The sequence below is a fragment of the Pseudorca crassidens genome, chromosome 2 (genome assembly GCF_039906515.1).
Source record: "Pseudorca crassidens isolate mPseCra1 chromosome 2, mPseCra1.hap1, whole genome shotgun sequence".
NCBI classification, from domain to species: Eukaryota; Metazoa; Chordata; class Mammalia; order Artiodactyla; family Delphinidae; genus Pseudorca; species Pseudorca crassidens.
This window is the reverse complement of record NC_090297.1, coordinates 139549779-139577091: the sequence shown is the minus strand read 5'-3', so window position 1 is coordinate 139577091 and position 27313 is coordinate 139549779. Positions and strand designations below refer to the sequence as shown.

Below are 27313 nucleotides of genomic sequence, written 5' to 3'. Positions count from 1 at the left end.
TCACTCAACTTTTTCTTAAATTTATACAAATATTAAGAAAATTAACCATAATCTGTGATTTAGCTATAAATATTTGCATGTAAAACAGTACTAAACAAAATAAAGGATTTTGCGAATCTAAGTATTTAGTCTCACAATTCAAAGCTAAAAAAAAGTGAAAATATATCAAGAAAAAGAGAAAACTTACCTTTTCAGTTCTTGTCTTCTTTTTATATTACAGTACAGAATATCTGTATCATCTGATTTCTGAAAGAAAAAAGATATCATTTAGGAAATATAAATTGTGCACTGGGGAAGGAGATTGGGAGACGGTATTTTTTCCATACCTATGTGTTAGTGAATAGGTTGACACAATAATTTAATAAATCTTTCCAATAATCTTGTGAGACAGTTATTATTATCATCTCCATTTTACAGATAAAGGCTCAAACAGAGCAAAAATATCCTCAACATCACAGAGCAAGTTAGTAGCAGAGCCGTGATCTGAAACCAGATCTGTCTACCCTCTCTATTCTACCACCCTGTCTCTCTATGTATTCTGGGTACAAGAGCTAGGCACAAGAAAAATAATAGAGAAAGAGGGTATAGTCCCTGTCCTAAAGAGTTCAGAGTACAGTAAAAGGATAAAGTAGAAAGAAGTAGAAGGATATGTACAAATAACCTAATATAAAGGACATAAGTATCAAAGCAGGACAATAAACAGTAAGTTGTAAAAAGATGAAATCAGTGTTTTAAGAAGTTTAATAAAGCAAGAATAAATTGCAACAGCAGTTTCATTATGTGAAAACAAATTCTTAAAAACCCAATTCTGCATTCATGGAACTTTCACAACTACCTTCTCTTATTACCTACAACAACTGTGTAGCTATCCTGATATACACCTAACTCTCACTTGAATATGCTGAGTACTTCACAACCACCTATGTACTAGGTTAATGTGTTTGGTCTGCTGTCACTGTTTCAAATTACTTGTCAGACAGTGGAAAGAAATCTGGACTTGGCTCTGTTGCTGCAAATAATTTTGTGTCCTTTGACAAATCACTTAACTTTCTGGATCTCTATTTCTGAATCTGAAAATGCAAACACTGTATGTGCCTTGGCTATCTCAAAATGAAATTGTAAAGAGAAATATAACCATATATGGGGAAAGACCTAAAAACTGTCTAAATTTATATTCATGCTGTCTAATCCCACATAATAGGGTCTATTAGCACAAAGAAACAAAGAACTTGATAAACGCTTTTTAGTGAGCAGCAGAAAGAAAAAACTCGTTTTCTGTCTATCAGCTACCAAAAAGTAACAATAATATAAAGAAAAAAATTAATGGAAAAGTAGTGGGGGAATTTATATCATAAACCTTCTAACTGCACATTCAAACTTAAATATAAATAATTTTTAGAGTTAGTTACAGTAGCTAAACACTCACCAGTTTTCTCTTCTCTGTTGAAACTGATATTACAGAACAAGGTGAACTAGTAGAATTTGCTGAGGTTTTTTTCTCTTTCTTATCCTAAGAATGCCATTTGGAAAAAAGGAAAGAAAAGCACAAAATAAAGCACAGCATAAGAGAGCATTATTTCATCACTTACTATAAATCAAGATTCTTTCTACATTAATAATAAATTTCAGAGGAGAACAATGTTTAAGGGCATACAAACATTGGTAAGAGGAAGAAAGACCCAACTAGAAATCAGAAGATGTAGGTGCTCTTGAACTAGGGATGAGATGGGATACAGGTGCTACAGCAGAAGGCTGCAGACGACTCAGACAAGGACATTGAGAAGTGGCACTGCCATGGTGGAATTCCATTTTCTACAAAGCAAAACCATATATCCAGTTATTTTTCAGTGGATCCTAAATTCAATAGACCCAGGACAAACATATTTTGAGTACCTACCATGTGTCAAAGACATTCTTCTAGACAGTGAGGACAGATTAATGAAAAAACAATAAAACTCCCTGCCCTCATGGAGGTTAAAAACTAGTGCAGGTATTTACAAATAAGCAAATAATATATTTAGTGTGTCAGATGATGCTACGGAAAAAAAAATAAAGCAGAGAAAGGGGTCAGGAAGGGCTGACAGGCAAGGGTGAGGCAGTTGCAATTTTAAACAGAGTAGTCAAAAAAGGCCCCACTGGTAAGCTGATATCTGAATAGAGACCTAAAGAAATGAAGGAACAAACCCTGTGGATATCTAGGGAAAATTTTTCAATTTAAAGGGAGTAACAGCAAGCACAAAGTCCCTGAGGCAGGAATGTGCCTGGCTTATTGGAACAACAAGAAGGAAGCCAAGAAGTGGAGAAAGCAAAGAGAGAATGTAATGGAGATGAGATGGGGAGAGTAGTTCACTTTGTCAGCCCCAGCAAGGACTTCAGCTTTTTCTCTGAAGCGAAAAACCATCAGAAAATATTGAGCAGAGGAGTGACATGATCTTACAGTTTAATAGGATCACTCTGCTGTTATGTCAAGAACACAAGAAGGCAAAGGTGGAAGCAGGGAGATCAATTTAGAAACTACTGAAATAACCTAGGAAAGCAAGTTGATTGCCTGGATCATGGTGATAGAAGTAGAGGCGGGAGTCAGACTCTGCTGTTAGAATTTGCTGATAGATGGGATGCAGGTAGAGCATGATGACCAGGGTTCCGGCCCAAGCAACTGAAAGAATGTTATTGAAGTTTACTACGCTGCGAGAACTAAGGCTGGGCACTTGCAAGATTATAGTTTAAGAAGATGAGAAGGAAGCACAAAGGACACCGCCAAGCCTCAGTTTCTTCCTCTGTATAACTGGGATAAAAACAGTACCTACCTCATAGAGCTGTGAGGAATAAATAAAATAATGCAAGTAAAGAATGAGAATAACAAGTGACTTTTCCTGGGTCAGAAGGGAAGAACAAAATATTTACATATCTCATTTTAAAACTGAGGTGTATTTTTTTCATTACACAAAAATAAACTGTAAAAAAGGGTATCTTTAGGGCAACAAACCAGAATTCTTACTTCTTCATCAACATTGGGTGATGGGGCAGTGCCTTTTCTCAGAGATTTCTCTTTTTTTCCGTAAGATTCTTTGCTGGACATTTTGAAAAGCTAAAATAAATATCAAAAGCACATTATGTTTTACCACTGCCACAACAAAAACATTAGAAATTATTTTTTTCAGTTCCTTAAAGACTGGAGTTTTACAAAATAATTTCCATATTTTACTCATTCTCAAGGTGACAGGATTCTCTCATTGTTCCACTTTATTTTACTTATATTCTCCCTCATAATGATCTGTTCCCCTCCTTCAGCTTCATCTATTACCTTTTTAGGAATGACTCTCAAAACTATGCCTTTAGCCCTGATTTCTCTCTCAAGCATCACAACACCATTTTCAACTGCCTGCCAGACTGCTGTATTTTGCCCCACCTATATATACCTCAAAACCAACTAGTCAAAAGTCTTCATTTTCCCAACACACCCTCCATCACTCACTGAGTGCGACTTCAGGCAAAATACATACGTTTTTTGAGCCCTAGTTTCATTATATGTAATATAGAGATAACTCATCCGAGAAGGTTTTTGAAGAACTCAGATGAAGCTATGGATGTAAAGATACCTTGTACAGGATAGTACACAGCAGGGTCTTAACAAATACTGGCTTACGTGGTTGTCTTTCTTCTAGACCCTGAGCTTCTTGAAGAATATGCTGTATTGAAAACTGAGGTGTTCACAAATGTCTGCTGAGTGAATGAATGAGTGAATTTTTCTTCCCCAGAATATTCATTGTTCACTCTGAGCCACTTCCAACTCTTGCTGATCCAGTCCCTCTGTCCACTTCCCAGTCTCACTTTTCCAGCCCTGTTCTGGATCAAGTCTATACTGTTAGTTACTGATAGGAAAACAAACAAACAAACACACAAACATAGTCATTCCTTATGGTCATAAACACTCTCAAGATAGTGTATACAACCATCCTGTACTGGAACATAGAGGCCAGAGACTGGGAATATCACCAGGTTTGCTGGGGCAAGAGGATGTAAAAGGGGTCCAGAAGCAAAGTCCAAAGGAGAGTTTATTGCTGGCAGTGATATGTATAGACACTATGAACATAACAAAGACTAGAAACCAAGCAATTGCAACTACTCCTGGTCAATCACGATGACACTAAGTGAAGTTCTAAAAAAGAATGATCAATTACACTAAATCAAACTTTTAGAATGTTTTGATGATTATGGAAGAAAGAATAAAAATGCTGATAGCTAACAGAAATCTAATAATAATAAAAATTAATAAAAGAGTAGCCAACGTAAACTTCTAAGAACAAATTCTAAATTACCCAGAAATTTTGCTTTGTAAGATAATTTATGGCAATAATTGAATTCACAGTTGAGCTTTCAGATTAGAAGAATAATCTTCATTTCTCTTTCTTGTTCCAAGGATCCCATTCCATGGGGGGCTTGGCGGGGGGTGAAGCGGGAGAAGGCATAATGAAAAATAATAACTTCCATGAGATAAACTGCTTAGAGGCAATGGACTGGTTATGTTACCGTTTACAATTTAAACCCATTCACATTGTGCTGTGACTACAAAAAGAACACAATTGAACCTGTTACCCATAAGACAAATTGAAAAAAAACACTGCAGATAGTGGACTATCAAAGGAAAAACACCCATATGTGTACTATGACAAATGTTTTTTTTTTTTTTGTGGTACGCAGGCCTCTCACTGTTGTGGCCTCTCCCGTTGCGGAGCACAGGCTCCGGACGCGCAGGCTCAGCGGCCATGGCTCACGGGCCCAGCCGCTCCGCAGCATGTGGGATCTTCCCAGACCGGGGCACGAACCCGTGTCCCGTGCATCGGCAGGCGGACTCTCAACCACTGCGCCACCAGGGAAGCCCTGACAAATGTTTTATACTCATATTAGTGTGAAATTCATATTGATTCTATGGAAATCAGAATACAAACTAAATGAGGGGAGACTTCCTGTGCCGGCCAGTCTCCAGAATGGCTCCTGATGATCTCTGCTACCTGGTAATTACAGTCTTATGTAGCTCCCTCTCACAATAAATAGAGACAACCCACGTAACCAACAGGATATTGCTATATGGTAGTATGTGGCTAGGTCTAATGACATTGTGGCTTCTGCCTTACTCTCTATCTTGAATTGTTCACTCTAGGGAAAGCCAACCACCATATCATGAGGACATTCAAGTAACCCAAAGAGAAGGCCACCAAGGAAGAACTGAGACCTCTTGCCAAAAATGAATTGACTGCCAGGCATGTGAATGAGCTACCTTTGAAGCTGATCCTGCAGCCCTAAGCAAGCCTTCACGTGGCAGCATCCCTGGTCGGTATCTTCACTGCAGTCTCATGAGACCCAGTGCCAGATACAACCAGAAAGCCATTTCTGAATTCCTGACCCATACAAACTGTGAGGTAATAAATGTTTTTGTTGTTTTATGCCACTAAGTTTTGAGGTAACTTAGGCAGCAACAGATAAGTAATATACTCACTTAATATGATTCTTCCAAACTCTGAAGATACCTTCTTCAGGATGTCTCAGAGAGTAAAGGCAAGAGAAGTACGGGGGCCGGGGAACTCACTTGCATACGCCTTGAGGAATGTGAATCCCATCAGTCAAGTGCCCCGAAGCTCAACATATTAACGAGCTTTGGGTATTAACAGCCTAAATATAAGCGCAGGGCACTCCCCCCGCCCCCACCCCGCCAAATTCCCTATCCGCAGGAATCTTACAGCCACGGCGCAGCGCTGATACTGGGAATACGTGGGTTAGGGCAAAAATAAAAACAAAAGGAAAAGAGTGTTCGGGTCACGGTGTGCGTGAAGGTGCGAAATAAGGAGCAGACACCCGACTGACAGGCGAGCCTGTCAGCGTCCTGTAAACCGCCTAGGCCCACGGGCTCGCGTACTAACAGACCTCACCCTAGCCGGGGCGAGAGGCAGCCCCAGAAGAAGGGCTGGGCCAGAACCCCACCCTCCACAGAGCAGGCTCAACCCCGGGTCCGCCCCCAGAGTCGCCCAGCCCAGGCTCGAAGGGACCCGGAATCCTCCGTCCGTCCCGCCGGCCGCCCGCTACGGTACCTGAGTGAGGCGCGGAGCCTGCCCAGCGTAACGTCAACGATTCCCCCCACACCCCGCCCCGGCTCCCTACCTTATTCACCAGCGCTCCCGCCGGTGGCGACTCTGGACTCCCGGGCCAAGGGAAAGGGACCCCGAGCCCCGATGCCCGCTGGGAAATGTAGTTCTGCGCCCAGAGGCAGGGTACCGCTCGATCGCTCCCGAGCGTTCGTTTAGCTTTGCGTTCACTTCCTCTGAGAACTTGGAACTCCGGCCCCGCCCCCCCGTGCGGCGCGGTGCACCCTGGGTACTGTAGTTTTGGCTGGATTCCGTGGTTGACGCCTGGGACGGAGACGCACCGCGGAAACGGAACTCTCTGACCTCATTGGACGCCGTCCCCAGCCCGCTCCTGCGCAGTCTGGGCTGGCGTCGTAACGTCTCGGGGAAAAGGAAGCGGATGGGACCGAGAATCGCTGTCTGTTGCTTTTTATTTTTCTGCTGACTGGATTTGGTCACTGGTTCTTCGTCTTTTGTCTGTTGCACGCATCCCGCCCTCCCCATTTGCTTCCCCACTCCTCGGATCCGGCCCTCTGGGCTTTCACGCCAGTTGTCTCACCCCGCCGTGAGCCCCTCCTGGTCCCCGGTCGGGCCTGGCACGGAGGCGGTAACTATGGAGAATATGGCGGAGGAGGAGCTGCTGCCCCAGGAGAAGGAGGAGGTGGAAGTGGCCCAGGTCCAGGTCCCGACCCCGGCCCCGGACTCGGCTCGGGTCCCAGCTCCGGCCTCGGCCCCGACTCCGGCCTCGGCTCCAGTCCCAGCCCCTGCCCTGGCCCAGGCTCCGACCCTGTCCCCGTCCCTAGCCTCTGCCCCTGATGAGGCTGAAAGCAGTAAGTGCAGGAGGCCCAGATCTGTCTGCCGCAGGAGAAGCGAGAAAGTGCGCCTTGCTGGGGAGTAGGGGAGGCCCTTCTCCCCTGGGATGGTTTTTATGGGTAAAGGCAGTTTTAGAGAAATGGGGGGAGGAAGGAGGAACCCGTATAGCGGGTAAAACGGGTGTAGGATGGGGGAAGGCATCTCCACAAACCTTGGGGACCTCACAGTGAAGGATCTGTGGAGGCCAGGTGTGCTGCAGATAGAAGGAAATAATGAGGTTGTGGGCTTCTTCGTTAAAGGGAGTCTTTTTGGTACAAAAATTAGAAGTTACACCTAATTTGGTAGTTTCCCTCTCAGCCCCGTCTGCCGTGGTTCGCTAAGTCCTTTAAAATATGATAGAGTAACCGAGGCAACCTGTTTACTGTAGTAGATGCTAACTGCCAAGATTTAGCAACTGTTGCTGTCAATTAGCTTTTGTGCCTCGACAGAGACAAGAGATGGGTTTTTCTCATTATTTCATTTTCTTTAGCAGCTTGCTTCCAAAAAGAATTTGAGGCTGATGAACAGTTTAAGAAAGAGTCGGCTAAATTACAGGTGTCTTCCCTCAGACATAAATACCAATTGAATTTTGTACGTTTTTCCGTCAGAAGTCAGCTGTTGAAAATTAATAGCCCGTATTATTGTGCTTCTGAATATGCTTGCATGTTTTCTAAGTGATGATTTATTGGACCATAAAGGAATTTAAAAGATTGATAAGTAACACTTTCTTAGGAATTTTCTGAACATTTTGAAATGTTAGGTCTAAGAAAGTTTTCTTTAAAAATTTAGTCCCAAAATTGACCTTTATGCTCTTTCTGAATCATAACAAAATATCTTAAATTAATTCGTTGTCTTTCCTACTTCTAAGCCACTTGTGAGATTAATGTTTATAAAACATTTGGACAGTTATAATCTAATAGAATTATTTTACAATTTTAAAACAACATATAAATTGTTATAGTAGATTTAAGAGTAGGGCAGATCACAGAAAAGACAAAGTCAGCAGGCCTCTGGTAGGCCCCTCCTTATCACAGAAGATCAGAGCTAGTAGGTGCAAAATAAGGCCAGTTGTTTCTTCATCCACAACTACAATGGGGGAGGAGGAGGAACACTCTCCTGAGTAAGGTATCCTCCCTAACTCATCTCTAGATGGGGGATTTTTATGTTTATTAGAGGTGGTTGAACAGCTTTAGGGAATGCATGCTTTCTCCACCTCCCCACCATCAAGAATATGTTGAATATAGTTTGGAAAGATTTCTTCCTATATTCCAAAATTTACAAGTGTGTTAATTTGAAGAATGCATGATGTTTGAGAAAACTGAAAATGCATTGCTGGGACAAGTAGGTAATGACTGAGAATCTGAAATGCATTAGAAACATATTAATCACATTTTAAAAATTATTTTTAGATGGTCTAGTTAGCCCTCTGAAATCAGACTTAACTGGGCAAGATGAAGATGGCATATCTGAAATAGAATTGAAAATTGAGGAAAAAGAAGTTTTAAAAGAACCTCCTAGCATCTTGGACTCATCTGATTTAACAAGAGGTTTGCCTATTGACTTCTGGATTAGTGTGTTACAAAAAGATTGAGTGATTTTAAGTACAGATTGACTGATAACTACTGTGTTGAGCCAGAAAGTGATTTCAGAGATGTACATAGGCATATCAGGACTCTTTAGATAGATCTTTTAGAATTTACTTCAATAGCGGACCACAGGATTTTCAGTTTTCTAGCTTACCAGGCCCCTTTCGCTTACTTTGTACTACTTAGTAGTTGGAATGATTTAAATAAGCACATCGTTATGTAGCACTATATATCTTGTTTCACGCACAAAGATCTTTGAACTATGGAAGCCAAAAGCTTTTATGATTTCAAATTAAATAGATTGGTTTGTACATGTGGATTCATTGCCTGAATCTTACTAGACAGTAAGGTCAGACACCTAGCAATTAAAGGTTTTTGTAATGTGGGAAAAAATTTTACCTGTTTATAGAAATCATATCTCATTGTAAGTCATTTGAACAATACCTGGTATAAGAAGTTAAACAATAGCATTTGTTGCTCCTTGTTTTTCTCGTTTTAGAATTAAGTAAAAATTGTTTTTTAATAAATTTTAGCAGGAATGTCTGACAGTGCTGAATTGAATTCCAAAATTATTGACGCAGTGTGCTGCTGCATCCAAAAAGACTAATGATTTTTTTTAAAAAATTAGTTCAAAACTTTAGTGCCTGCGGTGTGCAAGTTATTGCACTAGGCACTTAACTGTTACAAAGATGAATAAGACATAGCCCTTGCCTACTTACTGCTTATTTGTAGAGGAGACAAACAAGAACACAAATTATACAGAAGGAAAACAAAGCAACTGGGCATGAAGCTTGGAGAGGGATGGGCATGAAGCTTGGAGAGGGATAGGCAGGAAGACAGCAGTGCCAAGAAATTGTATAATCTAATTATATAATTAATATTAGCCTTGTGGTTTACCTCCATTGACTCCTATCTCACTGGGATCCTTTCCTGTCAGTTACATCTCCTAGTCTTGCATATTCAGGATTCCACTTTGTAAATGTTCCTTTCCTTGGGGCTACACATATTCAGGTCTTTCTATCCTTAAAAAGAAAGAAAAAACAAGTTACAATCCCATCCATCTCCTTTTTTATACTACCAAACTTCTTGAAAAAAATAATCTATGCTGATTTTCTATACTTGGTTTCTCCTTCCAGTCCCATTTGTACTCTGACACCTCACTGAACCTTCTTTCTTAAAGGTCACTAGAGACTTGCTAAATACTAAATCCAGTGGTCTTTTCTTGATCTCTGCAACTATTTGTGATACTTACTGTTGAGCATTTCTCTTTTACAGTCTCTTCTCTCTTGGCTTCTGCATTATCTTGATTCTCCATACCATTTTTCCTTTTTGAATGTACCCTCTTGATTTTCCTCAACGTCTCTTACAAATATCTACATACCTCCATATCTCACTTACAAATTGTATCCATTTATATTAATCAGTAGTGGGTTCAGCAGCATTGGGGAATGCATCCCACACACGACTTACTCAAGAATGTTAAATATATTTTGGAAAGATTTATTCATATATTCCAAAATTTACAGGTATGTAATTTGAAGAATGTATAATATTTCAGTAACCCAAAAATGTGTTACTGGGACTGAGTTTTGGCTTTTTTCTTCTCTGTTTCACAAAATTTTTCCCTTACGCTTTCTTATTCATGCTCATAGTTTCATCTAACGTGTATTTTTGAGTTATATCTATTCAGAATCCCTCCTGAGCTCCAAAAACGATTCAACTGCCTACTGGACTTGAGTACCTAATACCAGTAGTAATCAAACACACTGTGTAAAAAACTAAATTCCCTTGTCTCCTCTTTCCTCTTCCTTTCTGCCAAGTGTTTTCTGCTTCCTTTATTGGTTAACAGTATTATTAAATCTCAGGATCGTCCTTTAATCTTCACCTTTACTTTCACATCCCAAGTTCTTTGCTTCTTTTTTTACCTTCTCTTCTCCAGTACTTTTCTGTTACTAATTTCTCACCTCAGTTATTGATCCTTGGTACTACAGCCAGAGATACCCTCCTGAAATGCATTCAAATCATGTCTTTGATTTCCTCAGAAACCTGAATTAACATTGCCTGAAGAGTAAAGTCCAAACTAACTTGCATAAAATTTATGTCTTCCATGATACATTTTTGACTGCATATCTTTCTACCAACTCTATCCCCCAAACATACTACTTTGCAGCCAGGAGTGGTATAGAGGTGGCTGTGTATTTTTATACCACATGCCTTTGTTTATTAGGTTACTTCAGTTTATAAGGCCTGACATGAAATCTCTACTTATTGAAATTCTCTTCCTACCTTATGAAATTCTATTCATACCCTAAATTTCAGTCAAATGCCACTTCTTCAGTGAAGACATTCCCAGGGGCACTTGTTGGAATGAATTACTTCTTCCTCTGTAGGCCACCATTATATTACCTTTACCCCTAGTGTTCATTTCATCCTGCCTTGTGTTCTAGTTAGTAGTTAACGTTTTAATCTCTCTCACGTGGTTGAAAGTTCTTTGAAAACAGGAAACATGGCTTCAGTGTTTTGTACAGACTAGAACCTTTCTTTTGTAGAATTATATTGAATAATAGGATAGAATTTGAAAGCTGTGAGGTTACACAGCAGAGTTTTTTCCCCCAACAGCAGAGTTCTTTCCCCCAACTCTGCCTTCTTAGGCACACTTGTCATTTTATAAACTGAGTTTCCCATCTAGGTACTAGGGCACTGTGCTATAGGAAATAAGTGTAAAATTCCATGTGACATGATCAAATAAAAATGAAGTTGGAATACAGATTGTTAAAGCATAATTTTCTAACTCTTAAAATTTCCTTTCAGAGAGACACATCTCAATTCAAAGGCAGCTTGCTGATCTAGAGAAGTTAGCTTTTGTAACTGAAGGGGATTTTGACTCTGCCAGTTCACTGAACTCAGATAATCTTGATGCAGGTATTTCCATGATTTGAAAATGTGTTTTTTCTCAGTTTCTAATGATTTGTCATCTTTCAACACATGAAAATTTTTCTAAGCATAGACTTGTTTATTTTCACTGAACTAGAGCAGAAGTAAAATAATGGTTTTTTACTTAGGAAATTATAGTCTTCTATATGCAAAGGTGCTATGAGATAAGTTATTTCACAACTTCTCCAGGAAATTACAGTCTCATGGATATATAAGGGCTTTGTATGCTAAAAGTTAGGAATTACATTTTACTATGAGTAACAGAAATCCAGAAAGTAGTATCGAGGCTTATATTCTCTCATGTAAAAGAAGTCCCAAGGCTGGCAGTTTAGGGCTGGTACAGAGTTTCACAATGTTGTCAGTGCCCCAAGCTCTTCTCTTTCTACTTTGCCATCCTTAGTGCTTGGATTCCATCCTCAAGATCTCCTCACAGGTTTTTGAAGTAGGCAGAGTATATATATATAAAAAGAAATAAAATTGTGCTTATACTTGCCATGTGCTATGTGTGAAAGATATTTGTTGGATTAAAAATTGAGTTATTATTTCTGTATATTTTATTGCTTTAAACCTGGACTTGAGATTTTAAGTCTCTTGTATACTATCAAAGTTTTTATTAAGGTACATTACATTTCTAATTAAATAAAACTTATTTAATACATAATCTTTCCAAGAATATGTTAATAAAGAAGGAAGAACTTACAAATTTAGTAATAGGATACAGTGGTTGTAACCATGACCCCAGTCTCAGAATAGCAATTATATAGGATCCAAGGTACTCCTTCCACTTCCTTCTTCCATTTTTCTAACTCCGCACATTAACTATTTTTGTTGCTGCTAGAGTAGAAGAGTATCAGAGCAGATACTTATGCTCTCTGCTCAGCTCCTAGCCCTTTGAGAGTGTGACAACTGCTGCCTTTTCTCCTGTCCAAAGTACAGAATGACATTCTCTCTGGCAGGCACTTTGGCTGGAGGGATATCATGTAGTTTATCACTTCCTCATCCTCTCTGCTCCCAGTGGCAACAAGGATATCTGCTAGCCACAGAGAGGAGAGTTTTAGGTAAAAAAATAAGTCACTGACCATGTGCTAAAACAACTATTGTTAAGTACCTGCTGAGGCAGGAATGACTTCTCCCTAATGTTAAGAAAGATATTATCTAAGGTGTGTGAGTGTGTGTTTTGGGGGGTAAAGGGCAGAGGCAAGAGAGGTTCCCCGTTACTTCTTTTGTAGCTAAATTTAAGCATTAACAACTAGTATATTCTCCGCTTTATTAGTTCCTTTTCCTTTAACAGGAAACAAACAGGCTTGTCCATTGTGCCCCAAGGAAAAATTCAGAGCTTGTAATAGTCATAAGCTTCATCGTCACCTTCAAAATTTACACTGGAAAGTCTCAGTTGAATTTGAAGGTTAGTATTTTTGTGCTTGCTAAAAGTGATGTAAACGAAATTAAAGATTTGGTACCAGTTTTGGAATTTTAATGAAAACATAATCAAATATTTTCAGTTTAAAATTATGAAGGATTAATGCCCCTCTTTTAATGTATTTATTAATAAAAGACCATATAGCTCTCTAGGCAATAGATAGATGTGACACCAATAGTTTAGTGTGGCAAACATTTATTAAGCATCTCTTCTGTACCAGGTACCTGCTTGGTGCTGAAGGTCCACATTACTTATTGAACCATGTTTTAATAAGTTATACTTTTCCTTTTATATTAGAACAACTACAATTTTACACATATTTTTGAAGATATAATAAATGTAGTAAAACAGAAAATAAAATAATTGGTATGAACATTGGAAAAAAGAAGAAACATCTTTTTTTTTCTGCTGATGGCTTAAAAAAGCCAGTTGACGAGAGTATTTGGAACAGTGGTGAGATACAAGATTGATCAGAGTCTCTCTACTCTAGATAAATGGAAATTAGAAAAAACCAATTGTAATAGTGACAAAAATGACACAATTTGAGGGAGTAAGTTTAACGAGAGGACTCATATAACGAAATGAATAAAGTTGAAGAACAAAAAACAACATCTTACCAAGTTAAAATACTTCTTAGAGACAGTGAATTATTAGATTCTGAGTTAGTGAATTATATATTACAGCATTTTTGGAAAGAGACCTGGCAACATTTAAAAAATTTAAAATATTCATCCACCAGGCACTCTTTCCTAGGAGTAAAAGCAGCAATACACAAGGATAGGTGTACAAGAATATTCGTTGCAGCATGTGCTTAGTGACAAAAACATGGAACTAAAATAAGAGATTGAATAAATTATGCTCATGGTACATGGTACATACATACCATGAAATATTATGCAGCCATTGAAAAGAGTATATTACATCTATACCAGTTTACTTGGAAGGATTTCCATGGTAAACTACTAATGAAAATAGCAATATATGGGATAAAAACAAAAAGTACCCCCCCAAAAAAGCCCTAAATACCAATCTTAAACACGTATATACTTATATATGATTATATAAGTATAGTCATTGTTAAATGTGCTTATCTGGGGTTTCAACCAGACTGAATGAAATAGCCATTATAAGACACCCCAAAAAAGAAGCCAGAACTATACCAGAATTATTTTCTTAGATTATCACTAATTACTTAGAGAAAAGGGAATTAGAGACTAATTCAGAAGCTATATGTCTTATGTTTAATTATTTATAAGAATGTATAGTAAACCATATTGACTTCTTATCAAAAAAGAAAGATCTCATTTCATTTACAAAGGTCTCTTTCGTTTGCTGTATTTAAGCCATTGTTTAATCTTTAGGTTTGGTCTCCCTCCTCCAAGTTATTCTTTTCTCTTTGATGGCTCATAGTATTGCTTTACTCTGTCATGTACATTAGGTTGTTGGGTTCTTTCACATGGTGGTCATCTGGTAGATGGTGAACATGATTTTGTCTTTGTGAGCAGGCTTCAAAGTAGTTGGCAAATATGTTGAATAAGATCTGCTGAAGGAATAGAAGAGAGATGAGGTAGAAAAAGCCAAGAATGCTTGTGTTGGAGACTTGAGCAACTAGAAAAATGTTGTCCTTTACTGGGATGGAGGAGACTGCATTAGGTATGAGAAAGAAGGACAGGTCCTCAGATTTCGGCATGCAAATGTTGAGATGCATCTAGTGGAGATATCAAGTAGCCTGGAGGCTACATGAATCTAGACTTTGGGGAAAAGGTTTGGGCTAGAGATACATATTTGGGAGTTGTCAGAATATAGATGGTATTTAAAGCCGTAAGACTGGGTGGGATAACCTTAAGAGTACATATAGGTGGAAAAAAGTTGTTGTCCAAGGTCTGAGTCCTGAGACACTTCAACATATACAAATAAATGATTGGATGTAAAGTATGAGAAGAAAGGAGTTAAAGATAACTTAGTTTTTGAATTGGGAGTAACTGGAAGGCATTATCATTCATTAAAAAGGCGAAAAAGAGACCTGGTTCAAGAGGAAGTGAAAATTTTAGTCCTTGACAGTAGGTTTTTTGGAGTTCTGTTGTTGTTGGGTTTTTGTTTTTGTTTTTCTTGGCTGCGTCACATGGCTTGTGATATCTTAGTTCCCCGAACAGGGACCAGGGATCAAACCCATGTGCCCTGCAGTGGAAGCGTGGAGTCCTATCCACTGGACCACCAGGGAATTCCCGACAGTAGGTTTTGAAATAACCAGTCATATGTCTTCAATAGGCAATTGAAAGTAGAGATCTGGCCCTCAGGAATGAGTTGGTAAGAGAGCTATAATTTGGGATTCCTTCTCACAGGGGAGATAGTTGCAATCATGAAAGGTACTACAGTTACCAAGGAAATGAGAAAAAATTTTTGTAGCACATCAAGCATACAGAAAATCTACATTTTCGAGTAAGAGAGGGAAAAGAATCTGTAACGAAGATTAAGTAGGAAAGATGGGAAGAGAACTAAGATAGTGCTGTATCATAAATGAAGAAGAGGCTGTATAATGGTAAATGCAGCATAAGGCAGAGAAGATGAAGCCTAAGAAAAAGTCAAGATGGCAGAAAGACGATAAAACTGAGTCCCAAAGAAGCTAAATGACTAAACAAAGGTAACACAGATATTTTTGGCAGAACCAGGTTTTGACCCTAGATCCTCCTGTATTTGTTTTTATATTATGTCATATACAGCAAGTACATAAAACTAAGGCAATCTCATTCAAATAAACTATGACATTACAAATATAAGAATAATCTCAATTATTCTTATAAAATAAAATTTGCTAGTAATTTTTAATAATAACTGAATACTTAATGAACAGTGATAGACAAGCAGCAATTCTTCATTCTTCATTCTAGGTTACAGGATGTGCATCTGTCACTTACCTTGTCGACCAGTGAAACCAAACATTATTGGAGAACAGGTAATCACATGGTAGATTTGTTTTTTTTAGACTTAGCTGTCCGTAAAGAAAGTGCAATTTTGAGTTGCTTTACGACTAAAATGTGCGTATTCAGCAATGAGTTTAAGATTTTGTTTACAAGGGCTTTCAGATTACCATAGTAGGAAAAATATGAAATGTATGAAAGAAGTTGCTGTATTGAACTTTTCATTTTAAAGTTTTTAATTTCAGTCAGATCACCTGCTCTCTTGTGTTCAAAAGGAAAATTAACCCACTTACTAATTTTGGAATGGAGATTTTTAAATAGTAATTTTTTTCTTTCAAAATAAATTTTGATCATGGAATAAGAGCCTTTAATTTCTGTGGGTTAGTAAATATCTTAATATGTGTCGATTCATACTCATCCTCCCTATGTTCTTCCTCTTACTTTGTCAAAGGACAGAAGGAAGAAACTTTCTGAAATCTCACTAACTTTTTTTTTAAAGTACATGTGTTTACTTTTAGGATAGATTTGACCTTTGGGGAATACAAATTGTAAAATATTTTATAGTGACACTATCCTGAATGCATATTAGTTTAATGGGTCCTCATTATTAACTTTCCTTTCAAGTCACTAAAAAAAGTAAAGAACTGGCGGGGGGGGTGGGGAACAAACATTTCTTAAGTAGTTAGAATAATGCTTAGTCCATTAACCCTATCTATTTTGAATATGATAACCACAATGCCATAAGGAACCTTGCGCAATGTTCTTGACTATTCTCTCCTTGCTCTATAATCCCGAGTAAACAGGACGTAAGAGTAAAAAGGCATCAAAAGCAGGAAGAGCTGTTGGAGTGGTGGTTTTGTTCTTAGCTAAATGAGGAACTATAAAGTGAGAATTTTTACTTGGAAAAATAGACTTTTTATCCTGTCTCTAACATTTAGTAGTGTGCTAGAACTAGCTCAATTTTCCAGAAATCTTGAAAGCTCGTTGTTAAATGTGGCCATCATCAAAAATTAAATTATATAAACTTAAAAGTAAATAAATTATATTAAAAACAAAGTTAATGAATACTCACAACTCACTACTTCCCATTTATTTTACATTTTACTTTTACCTGTGCTCTTAACGTTATTTATGTATTCTGTATCTGCACGGTGGCAGTGTTCTCTGGTATGATATTGCACATCTCTTCCCAAATTCACGTTCAGTGATGTCCCATTGGTAGCTTCAGATGTCACGGTTGTAGCTTGACATCGGCCATAAACCACAGACAGCTGCAGACACTACAACAGGGCTTTATTTTCCTGGAGAGCCAGTTGCTATACATCTACCAGCACATTGCTGCTAGTGTCATACCGTTTGTTAAGTGCTGCTTATAGAAGATAGAGTACAGTTATTTGCTGATTAGAATGAATGGAAAAAACTAAGAAATTAAACTTGTGGCCTATTGTAAAGTAAGATTAAAAAGCATATGTAAATATAGGTAAGGAAGTAAAAATCCTTTCAAAGTCACATGGCAAAGTGAATACTATCTTCTATATGTTAAACTCTAAATACACTAACATACATAAATTTACAACATTAAATAAACTTTTCTTTCATTGTCTTAGTAACTTATTTATATATTTAAATTAAATACTCTGTTTGATAGATGTCCAGTAAAATGGGAGCCCATTATCATTGTATTATTTGTTCAGCAACAATCACCAGAAGGACGGATATGCTAGGACATGTTAGGCGCCATGTGAATAAAGGAGAGACTAAATCCACCTATATTGCTGGTAAGTTGAGCAATCTCATTAACATGTTAATAATTAAATTCTTAAACAATGGTCTAATTATTCTTTTCAGATATCAAGCAGACAAAATACAGTGACTTAACCAAATCATTTAGTTAACTACTAATCTGTCAGGTTTTGTTTTGTTTCTGTGAGACTCCCAACAATATTCAACTGTTCTCAATTTAACAGATATATTTAATATCTGGGATAGATATTAAATATGGGTAGAAAAAAGTAACTGATGTTCAAGTAAATATAGGTATCTTAATGAAAGACTATAGAATTTTATTACGAATGACGGCTCCTGTACCAATAACTGTGTTATACTTATTATCGAAAAACACTGGAAAAAGGAGGTAGAGTGATATATAAAGACTCTTTATTATCCTGAGTGATATCGAGTTATTAGTAGCTTGTTAATACTGAGACAGTTCCTTCTCAAGAATTAAGAATTAAGCCCTCCTGCCCTAAGGCATCCATTATATGTAATGAATTAACTTCTCTCTTATACGTCTAGAATGGTACTCTGGACCTTCCCTTTAAGAATTGAAAAAAAAAAAGTCACTAAAATAATTATTTGAAGGGCTTAATTTGCTCACAGAACCTGGTTTGAGAAAGGCTGATCTTGTAAGATATGTGACTTGACACTGTTGAGTATAGAAAGATATATAACACAACACTAGGAAAGATTACTTTTATTTGGCATTGTAGAAAGGGAAATATGGTTCCCATTTAGTTAACATTCTGATAGTAATGTTATCAAGAAATCCAAACATAGAGAATCTCAATTATATTTCCTCCACACATATTACATATGTTTCCTTTCTTAAATATTTAAAATATATTCACACAAACATCACTGTTTCATTTGGGTTTATAGCTAAATGATTCTAATGTATATTAAATATAGAATAATTTTTTTACATTAGCTTATAGCTGTTTGAATATAATTTGTGATTTAAAATCATAATTATGAGAAAGTGTTCTGAAGTCAAGCACATTCAGGAAATATAGTGACTCTTAGTTATCCATGCCGGCTAATGGAATGTAACTACACAGAAAGGTTAATTTTCTAATGTTTAAACCACAATAAAATATATTTAGCAACCAACCTATATAAACACAATGTAGTGTTTGATGAGTAATAAAGGTATTTTAGGATTTTGTACTATCTTAGGTTGATTATTCTTAACTAGGTATACAGATATATTGATGTGCTAGACAGTTAAGATTTTAAGCTGACAAACTTTAATTCACCAAATACTTAACTGAGTACTACTCTTTTCCAGAGACAGTCCTAGGTAGGTCAGTTTGGGGGGACTTTTTTGGCATCTACTCAACTGATTTCATTAACATGAAATATTATAAAGGAAGGTTATTTTTTTAATGTATATTGTTTTTGATATTTAGAATTATTTTGTATTTCACTGGAAATCTTTTTTTTTTTTTGTAATTTTAGCTTCTGCTGCCAAACCACCTAATGAAATTTTGAAAGAGGCAGACACAGATGTACAAGTTTGTCCCAACTATTCTGTACCTCAGAAAACAGATTCCTATTTTAATCCCAAAATGAAACTAAATCGGTAAGGTAAATTGAAAACAGGGTTATGGGATGTTTCAAATAATTACAGATGTACCTTTTCCTAATCTTTTTGTTTTAATATATTGAAACAAAACTAGGTATAGATTGAAAATCATTTATTTTAGCATTTTCTCAGAATGATTGTTTTCTCTCTTTTATTTTTCTGCCAAACCAATTTCTTTCTCAGAGAGTAAAACAGGTCTAACTTTATATAATTAAATGAACATGTTGGGCAAGTTTGTGGGCAAGTTTTATTTATAAAATCATTATTCATCGTGAATACTTGTTAATAAAACCCAATTCGATTTGTAGTTTAATTTCACAGATTTTTAGTTCTTGTACTGTTAAGTAAGGAATATAATATTAGGTCTCTTTCCAAAATAGTTTGCATAGTAAATAGGAGCCCCATTTCTCACTATTCTTAAAATAAAATCTACAATGATGAAACCATGGTGCCGTAAAATTATTTGATTGTTATACTTTCTTCTAGGCAGCTAATATTCTGTACACTGGCTGCTTTGGCTAAGGAACGAAAACCTTTGGAATGTCTAGATGCCTTTGGAGCTACTGGTAAGTAATGAAGCCTTTTTGGAACCCCACTTTATCAGATCTGTACAGTATCTTTTCTTTCCCTTTTTTTTTCTTGTTGTTTAGCCACTTTGAAAACTAAGGGTTTGTTTATATCATGTGAACCTGAAGAGATTTTTTTCCCAGTTTTATTGAGAAATAATTGGCATACATCACTGTACAGGTGTACACGTTTGAGGTGTACAGCATGATGATTTGCTTTACATATATTGTGAAATGATTACCACAGTAGGTTCAGCTAACATCCATCATCTCATGTAGATACAATACCATAAGAAGAAAAGAAAGAAGAAAAAATATTTCTCCTTGTGATGAGAACTCTTAGCATTTACCCTCTTGATGTTCCTATATAACAGTGTTACCTATACATAGTCATCATGTTGTACATTTCATCCCTAGTACTTATTTATCTTATAATTGGAAATTTGTACCTTTTGCCCACCTTCTGGTACAGTATCTTTTCTTAGGAAATTTATATGGATATCATATGTAGCAAAATATTTTGATATAAAAAAAAGATCCAAGGTAAATTTTTTTATTATGGAAAATTTTCAAATATATACAAAAGTAGAGCATATAATAAATGAATCCCTTTATATCCATCACTCACTTCAGAAATTACCAATTCATACTCAGTCTTATATATGTATTCCCATGCACTTTCCCTCATACCTCATTCCTCCATTCTATATCCCCATTATTTTGAAACAAATCACAGATCATTTCATCCGTAAATATTTCAATGGGATATGTAAAAGACAAGGACTTTTTACAATTAAAACCCATATACCATATCACACCTAAAAAATTAAGAATAATTCTTTAATGTCATCAAATGTTTAGATATACCTATTTCATAATTTTTTTTAAATTCAAATCTGAATCCAAACAAAGACTATATATTTCAGTTGTTTAGTATGTCTCTTAAGTCTCTTCTTAATCTATATTACCTTCCATCATTTTGTGTGTATGTGTGATAATTATTTGTTGATATAACAGGTCATTTGCCCTGTAGAGTTTCCCACAGTCTAGATTTTTGCTGATTGCATCACCATGGTTCATATAAGATGAACCATCACATGGTTCCTCTGTCTCTCATATTTCTGTAAATTGGTAGTTGGATCTTCAGGTTTGCAGATTCAGATAGGATATTTTTTTTTTTTGCAAGAATACACATCTACTGCAATCAGCTATCAGTTGGTATTTGGTTGTCTCTTTTTTGTGATGCAGTAAATATTGCTTAGTCATTAGGCAGTGGGGTAAGGTGAAATTTTAAAGATTGAGAACATTTTTCCCAAAAGGACTTAACAGTAGAGAAAAGATAATGGAAAAAGTAGAAAATTTCTAAGAAGCCACTTGTACCTAATCCACATCTTACTTCTTAAAGGTTATAGGAGTGTATTCTTGGGAAGTTTGTACCAATGGGATGAAAGCATGACTTAGCTCTCATGTTCCTCTCCTCAGGGAGAACTAGTGGTGAAAAACATGGACTGTGGAATCAAACTGGCTGCATTCAAATCCCAGCTTTATAACGTGTTAGCTGTCTAACCACAGGAAATTTAAGCTTCAGTTTCCTCATCTATCTAAAGGAGGGTACCCACCATAAAATAATGTGAAGATTAGGTAAATTAATACATGTAAAGAAATTGGAACAGTGTCTGGTATATAGCAAATGCTATAAAAGTACTCAGTATCATCATTATTGTATTATTACCACTTCTACTACCATCATCATCATCATTAGTAATGTCTCTGTAAATATGGTAAAAGTGATGAAGTAGTGATTTTAAGCTGATCACATCCTCTGAGCCAGTTGGATTTTTTTTTTAATATTTGTTTATTTGGCTGGGTTGGGTCTTTGTTGCAGCATGCAGCATATTCATTGCGGCATGTGGGATATTTTGTTGCAGCACTCGTGGTGCGCAGGCTCTTCGTAGTGGCATGCAGGCTTCTCTATAGTTGTGACATGCGGGTTTTCTCTTCTCTAGTTGTGGCGTGGGCTCCAGAGCACATAGGCTCTGTAGTTTGCAGAACGCAGGCTCTTCAGTAGAGGTGGGTGAGCTCAGTAGTTGTGGCGCGCAGGCTTAGTTGCCCCGTGACATGTAGGATCTTAGTTCCCCGACCAGGGATCGAACTCACGTCCCCTGCATTGGAAGGCAGATTCTTTACCACTGGACCACCAGGGAAGTCCTACCAGTCGTATTTTAAATTTGAATCAATTTTTACTCCTTTTTCTGCCACTGTCCCCACATACACTCAACCACCGATCTGTTCTAATTATTTTTTTATTATGACTCATACTCCTTTTCCATTCCATATCCACCAATGTAATGATTTTTGGCAATGATATCTCTCCCACCCAGTCTGTCTTGTATGTTATTGTAAACAGCCCTTCCTCTGAAACACTGAATTGATAATGTTACTTCTCAGTCAAAAAAATCATGCATCTTTATTGTCTAAATAGAGTTCAGCTTCTCAGATTGCAATTTAATATCCTCTATAATCTGACCCAATCTACTTTTCCAGATTTATTTCCCAGCATTTTCCCTGACACAACTTCTCTCTCTCTCTCTTTTTACATTCAATAAAATTTATTAAATGTCTATCCTAGACTGGGTACTGTATACGTTTCTTGATAGTGGAGTCATTTTTTTTCTTTTTTTTCCTCCAGTTTTATTGAGATATAATCAACATATAACATTGTATAAGTTTTAGATATACAACATAATGATATGTATATATTGTAAAATGATCACCAAAAAAAATTAACATCCATCACCTCACATAGTTACAGATTTTTCTTTCCGTTTTTATGAGAACTTCTGTGTTCTTCTTTCTTAGTCACTTTCCAATAAACAGTACAGTCTCATTAACTATAATCACCCTGCTATACATTATATCCCCAGAACATATTTATCTTATAACTGCAAGTCTGTACCCGTCCATATCCACCCAGTTCTCCCACCCTTCCAGTCTCCACCTCTGGCAGCCACAAATCCGATCTCCATTTCTGTGAGTTTGGTTTTTTTAGATTCCACATGTAAGTTAGATCATACAGTATTTGTCTTTCTCTGATTTATTTCACTTAGCATACTGCCTTCAGGGTCCATCCATGTTGTCTGAAATGGCAGGATTGCCTTCTGTTTTATGGCTGAATGGTATTCCACTGGGTATATATATATATATATATATATATATATATATATATATACACACACACACACACACACATACGTATATATATATATATATACGTATGTATATATATATATACCACATATTCTTTATTCATTCATCCATCTGTGGACACTTAGATTGTGTCCATGTCTTGGCTACTGTAAATAATGATGCAATGAACTACTCTTTTTTTTACCTGAAATCCCTAAAACTATCATTTAAGTAAGATCTTCTCAGCCTTTTCTTTTTAATGTGCCTTGGTAAACTAAAATCAAGCTCATAGCAGTCATTTTGCATGTTTCCCCATCTCTGAAACGTGGATAGGGACTTCCCTGGTGGTGCAGTAGTTAAGACTCCGCGCTCTCAATGCAGGGGGCCCAGGTTTGATCCCTCATCCAGGAACTAGATCCCACATGCATGATGCAACTAAGAGTTCACATGCCACAACTAAGGAGCCAGTGAGCCGCAACTAAGGAGCCTGCCTGCTGCAACTAAGGAGCCTACGTGCCACAACTAAGAAGCTGGTGAGCCACAAATAAGGAGCCCACCTGCCACAACTAAGACCCAACGCAGCCAAATAAATAAATATAAAATGTGAATATTGGAACTTACTTCACAAGCTTGTTATAAGAGTAGGAAAATGTATGTAAAGACCATGGCACATAGTAAATGCTAACTTTTTACATTTATGAAGCACATGTAGGGAGAAGATGGTTAATACTTCCCGTAAATAGGGCTTTTTCTACTCCATATTGGCTAGGCTTGTGTCACCATCTCCCACTGTGTAGTGAATGTCCCTTATGACTCAAGTCCAATAGGAATAGAAAGCCTGTGAGAAGGGCCCTCTTGGTCTCAATTCCTCTTGGTCATTTGCTTACACATACAAAGTTGTTCTTTTTCATTCACAATGATGCTGTTGTGTAGTATTTGAAAAGCACTGATCCAGGAAAGTTGTTTTCATATTTTGGTGCATTAGGGTAAACTTCAGCAGGAGGAGTTCCAACTACCCATCTTCCCTTCACGTACAGTAACTGCACTCTTACTCATATTGTATATTGGGTTTCTCTGTAAGATTTTGTTTCAAAAAAGTATTCCATTGTAAAAAGAAAGAAAAAAAAATCCTACCAAAGCCCAAATAAAGAACATACATGGATATTTTATTTGAACATGGATTATAGAAAAGTTTTTTTACAAACTATTAATGGAAATCTGTTGGACACATTTTCTTGTGGTAAATTTTCTTCAGAGGCATTTTAGTGAGAAAGTAGAATAAGAATTACTTATGAAAGTATTAAGATTTTGAAAATTGTTTTTGTTGTTTATAAAATTATATTCTTTATTATTATACTACTTTTATTCTTTATTACAATTTAAAAACTCATTTTTCCTCCAATTTCTCCCAAGGGATAATGGGATTACAATGGGCAAAACACCTTGGGAATGCAGTCAAGGTTACAATTAATGATTTGAATGAAAACTCTGTGACGTTGATTCAGGAGAACTGCCATTTAAACAAACTGAAAGTGGTAGTGGACTGTAAGGAAAAGGAAGAGAATGATGATATTCCTGAAGAAGGAGAGGAAAACTTTGGTAATATTAAGGTGACCAAAATGGATGCCAATGTACTGATGCATTTGAGATCTTTTGATTTCATGTAAGTGAAAAAAATTGTGTCACTTTCTAAACTGACTTGGATTTGGCGGGAGACGGGGTAGGAAGGGGGCCGTTAAAAATTAACATAGTTTGTCACTGTTTGTTTATTTAAATTAATAAAGTTTTTTGGCATTGGCCTAAGGAAAGCAGTAAGAACATTTTCTAGCATTTGAAATAAAATGCCTGGGCATGACAATTTCCTCTAAGCCTGATTTATTTTTACATGTGTAACCTATCATATGATCATTTTATTGCTTACTTTAAAAACATAATTATATATTTAAAATAGATTTATGAAGTCCTTTTGAATCCATGGAATTTTGTCATTAGAAATAATGACAATGGTATTATTTTGGATACTAGTATGATTTTAAATATGTCTGTATTCTTTGTGATTTTAGACACCTAGACCCTTTTGGAACATCTGTGAACTATCTTGATTCTGCATTCAGAAATATAAGAAACCTTGGCATAGTGTCAGTGACTTCTACAGATATCAGTTCTTTATATGCCAAGGCACAACATGTTGCCCGGCGTCACTACGGCTGTAACATTGTCCGAACTGAATATTACAAGGAGCTAGCAGCCAGAATTGTTGTAGCTGCAGTGGCAAGGTACCAAATGGCCAACAGTGTACCTTGTCTGGGTATATGATAAAACGAAATAATATTACAAGAAGTGTTTATTTCATTCTTCAAAATATGCACGAAATACAAATTCCGTATTCCATATATGTAATCTTGATTTGTTTGGTAATCTTAAGTTAGAATTTGATTTGAAAGCTTGTGCCTAAAATAGTTTACTCTTCAATTTAAAATGTTATTAAAATAATTAAAGTACTAAGAAAGGAAATATTAAAAGTTAATTTCAAATCAGTTTATTTCAACAATGTAGGGGACAGCACCATGAAAAGGGAAAGCAAAGCCTGTTTTTAGATTTAGAAACAATCATTTTTTGTCCATTTCATCTTTTATTTATGTAGTTTAAAAAAATGATGGCTTATAAACTTGATTCAAATCAATACATACAAAGTTTAAGTTAGTTTAGAACTGTAGAGGGAAAACTAAGTACATAAATGGTGTGTCAAGTAGAATTTAATCCAAAAGTATATAAAAGTAATAATGGCAAGGACTTTGCTTATTCATATTTCACTGACTGTTCAGTTCCTGCATGTAGTTAGTACTCAATAAACATATACTGTTTAGAGGAAGCTTTTATAGAAAAAAGTAGATAAAAAGAAAGAAAGATGGTTGTGATGACAAGAAACAAAGTGACACTGAAAACCAGAGAATGTTGAGAAGATTTCATAAGGGAAAATGTGTAGTTACTAAAATCCTGCCAAGCATCCTATATATCCTGTGTTTCAATTTGTGTAGAAGTTATAGTAATGATCTTTTAAAATCACTGCTACTAAGAATTGAATTTTCCTTATTTTCCCATAACCCATCCATAGTTTAGTGTCCAAGTTAGTACTGTCAGTATAATGCCAAACAAAGGAAAATGATAAGCTCCCAAAATAACTTTAATAAATTTTTCCAGAGCTGCAGCCCGATGTAACAAAGGCATAGAAGTACTGTTTGCAGTGGCTCTGGAACATTTTGTATTGGTTGTTGTGAGAGTTTTGAGGGGGCCTACTTCTGCAGATGAAACAGCCAAGAAGATTCAGTACCTAATCCATTGTCAGTGGTGTGAAGAGAGAATTTTTCAGAAGGATGGTAATATGGTAGAAGGTAAATTCAAGTTTCTTTTGACTGTATATTCGGTTTAATTTATCTATAAGCCTCCAATGAATAAGCCTTTATCACATCCCTAATTATACATATTGTTGTCCTTTGATTTTAAAGATTACAGTGCTAACTTTATTTCCTATACTGGATTTCCTTTCATCAACAGACAAGACATTCGTGTGAGTTCATTAAAATCATTTACTCATCATAATTAATGCTCTTTAGCCCTGCCCTCTGTTGAAACATCTAGAAATAACTTAGTTTCCAGTGTCACTAATTTTAGGAACATTAAGTCAGATTACCTCTTTATCTAGGATGTTTCAAATCATTAATTCTATAAAAATAATTTTCATGTTTCTGACTGAATATAAAAGCCATCAGTTATAAAATTCATTCAGTAAACATTTATTGAGCCTCTACTATATGCCAGGCCTGGGGAATCAAGGAAAAAGATGTGGCTTGTGCCCTCATCAAGCTGTTTCTATTTTGCTTTTCTGGGACATAGAGTTGCCCATTGTTTTCTGTTAGGTTCTTGGCATTTTTTAAATATGGATTTTTAAGAACTCCTTTATATACTAGAGTTTAACCCTTGTGATATGATACGATAGTTGCAGATATTTTTTCTCATTTTGTCACTTGTGTTTGCATCTTTTTTTTTTTTACGTTTTCATGCAGAAATTTTTCATTGTTGCTGTTGTTAAGTTAATCAAACTTTTAATGTACTCTGGATTTTGTCTGTAGTTGGAAAGAGCTTTCCTATCCTATATTATTCAAGGAAGGTTATGTTTCATTGAATAGTTCACGTCTTCAGTGATTTGAGACTACCATATTTATCTTATACTAAAATCCCACATGTATTTGAGTTTGTTTCTGGATTTTCTATTCTTTTCCAGTGGTTGGATGTTCATACACCTCTACCCCACTGTTTTGATTACAGAAGACTTTTAGTGTTGTTTAATATCTGTTAAGACAATCCCTT

General features: G+C 36.5%; 3 protein-coding genes across 18 annotated transcripts in view; 1 reads left to right on the top strand and 2 right to left on the bottom strand.

The window, feature by feature from the left end:
- Positions 1-6328, bottom strand: part of SWT1 (SWT1 RNA endoribonuclease homolog) — a 104314-nt gene extending 97986 nt beyond the window's left edge. For 2 of the 8 annotated variants that reach the window (XR_010941254.1, XM_067728911.1), the window contains exons 1-4: positions 6157-6327; positions 2987-3088; positions 1427-1510; positions 188-246 (exon numbers count right to left, since the gene is read on the bottom strand). Coding sequence is in view for 6 of the 8 variants with exons in the window: in XM_067728911.1 (XP_067585012.1) it covers positions 188-246; positions 1427-1510; positions 2987-3079 (236 nt within the window). In the remaining 2 variants the exon portion in view is untranslated. The other 6 variants (XM_067728913.1, XM_067728912.1, XM_067728914.1 and 3 more) reach the window with 6 other exon arrangements.
- Positions 6329-6425: 97 nt separating this feature from the next.
- TRMT1L (tRNA methyltransferase 1 like) overlaps positions 6426-27313 on the top strand; it is a 35364-nt gene continuing 14476 nt past the window's right edge. Inside the window, exons 1-12 of one of the 8 annotated variants that reach the window (XM_067728922.1) lie at positions 6426-6949; positions 8381-8518; positions 11369-11479; positions 12783-12896; positions 15800-15864; positions 17478-17607; positions 19067-19190; positions 19680-19759; positions 24359-24608; positions 25009-25221; positions 26147-26337; positions 26452-26513. In XM_067728922.1, the coding sequence (XP_067585023.1) occupies positions 6733-6949; positions 8381-8518; positions 11369-11479; positions 12783-12896; positions 15800-15864; positions 17478-17607; positions 19067-19190; positions 19680-19759; positions 24359-24608; positions 25009-25221; positions 26147-26337; positions 26452-26513 (1695 nt within the window). In that variant the 5' untranslated portion in view covers positions 6426-6732. Of the gene's footprint in view, positions 6950-6974; positions 7527-8380; positions 8519-11368; positions 11480-12782; positions 12897-15799; positions 15865-17477; positions 17608-19066; positions 19191-19679; positions 19760-24358; positions 24609-25008; positions 25222-26146; positions 26338-26451; positions 26514-27313 lie in introns of those variants that run through there. The other 7 variants (XM_067728921.1, XM_067728919.1, XM_067728918.1 and 4 more) reach the window with 7 other exon arrangements.
- The window catches only part of RNF2 (ring finger protein 2), a 101446-nt gene continuing 92420 nt past the window's right edge, over positions 18288-27313 (bottom strand). For both annotated transcript variants that reach the window (XR_010941257.1, XM_067728935.1), the window contains one exon: positions 18288-21921. Coding sequence is in view for 1 of the 2 variants with exons in the window: in XM_067728935.1 (XP_067585036.1) it covers positions 21913-21921 (9 nt within the window). In the remaining variant the exon portion in view is untranslated. The remainder of the gene's footprint in view (positions 21922-27313) is intronic.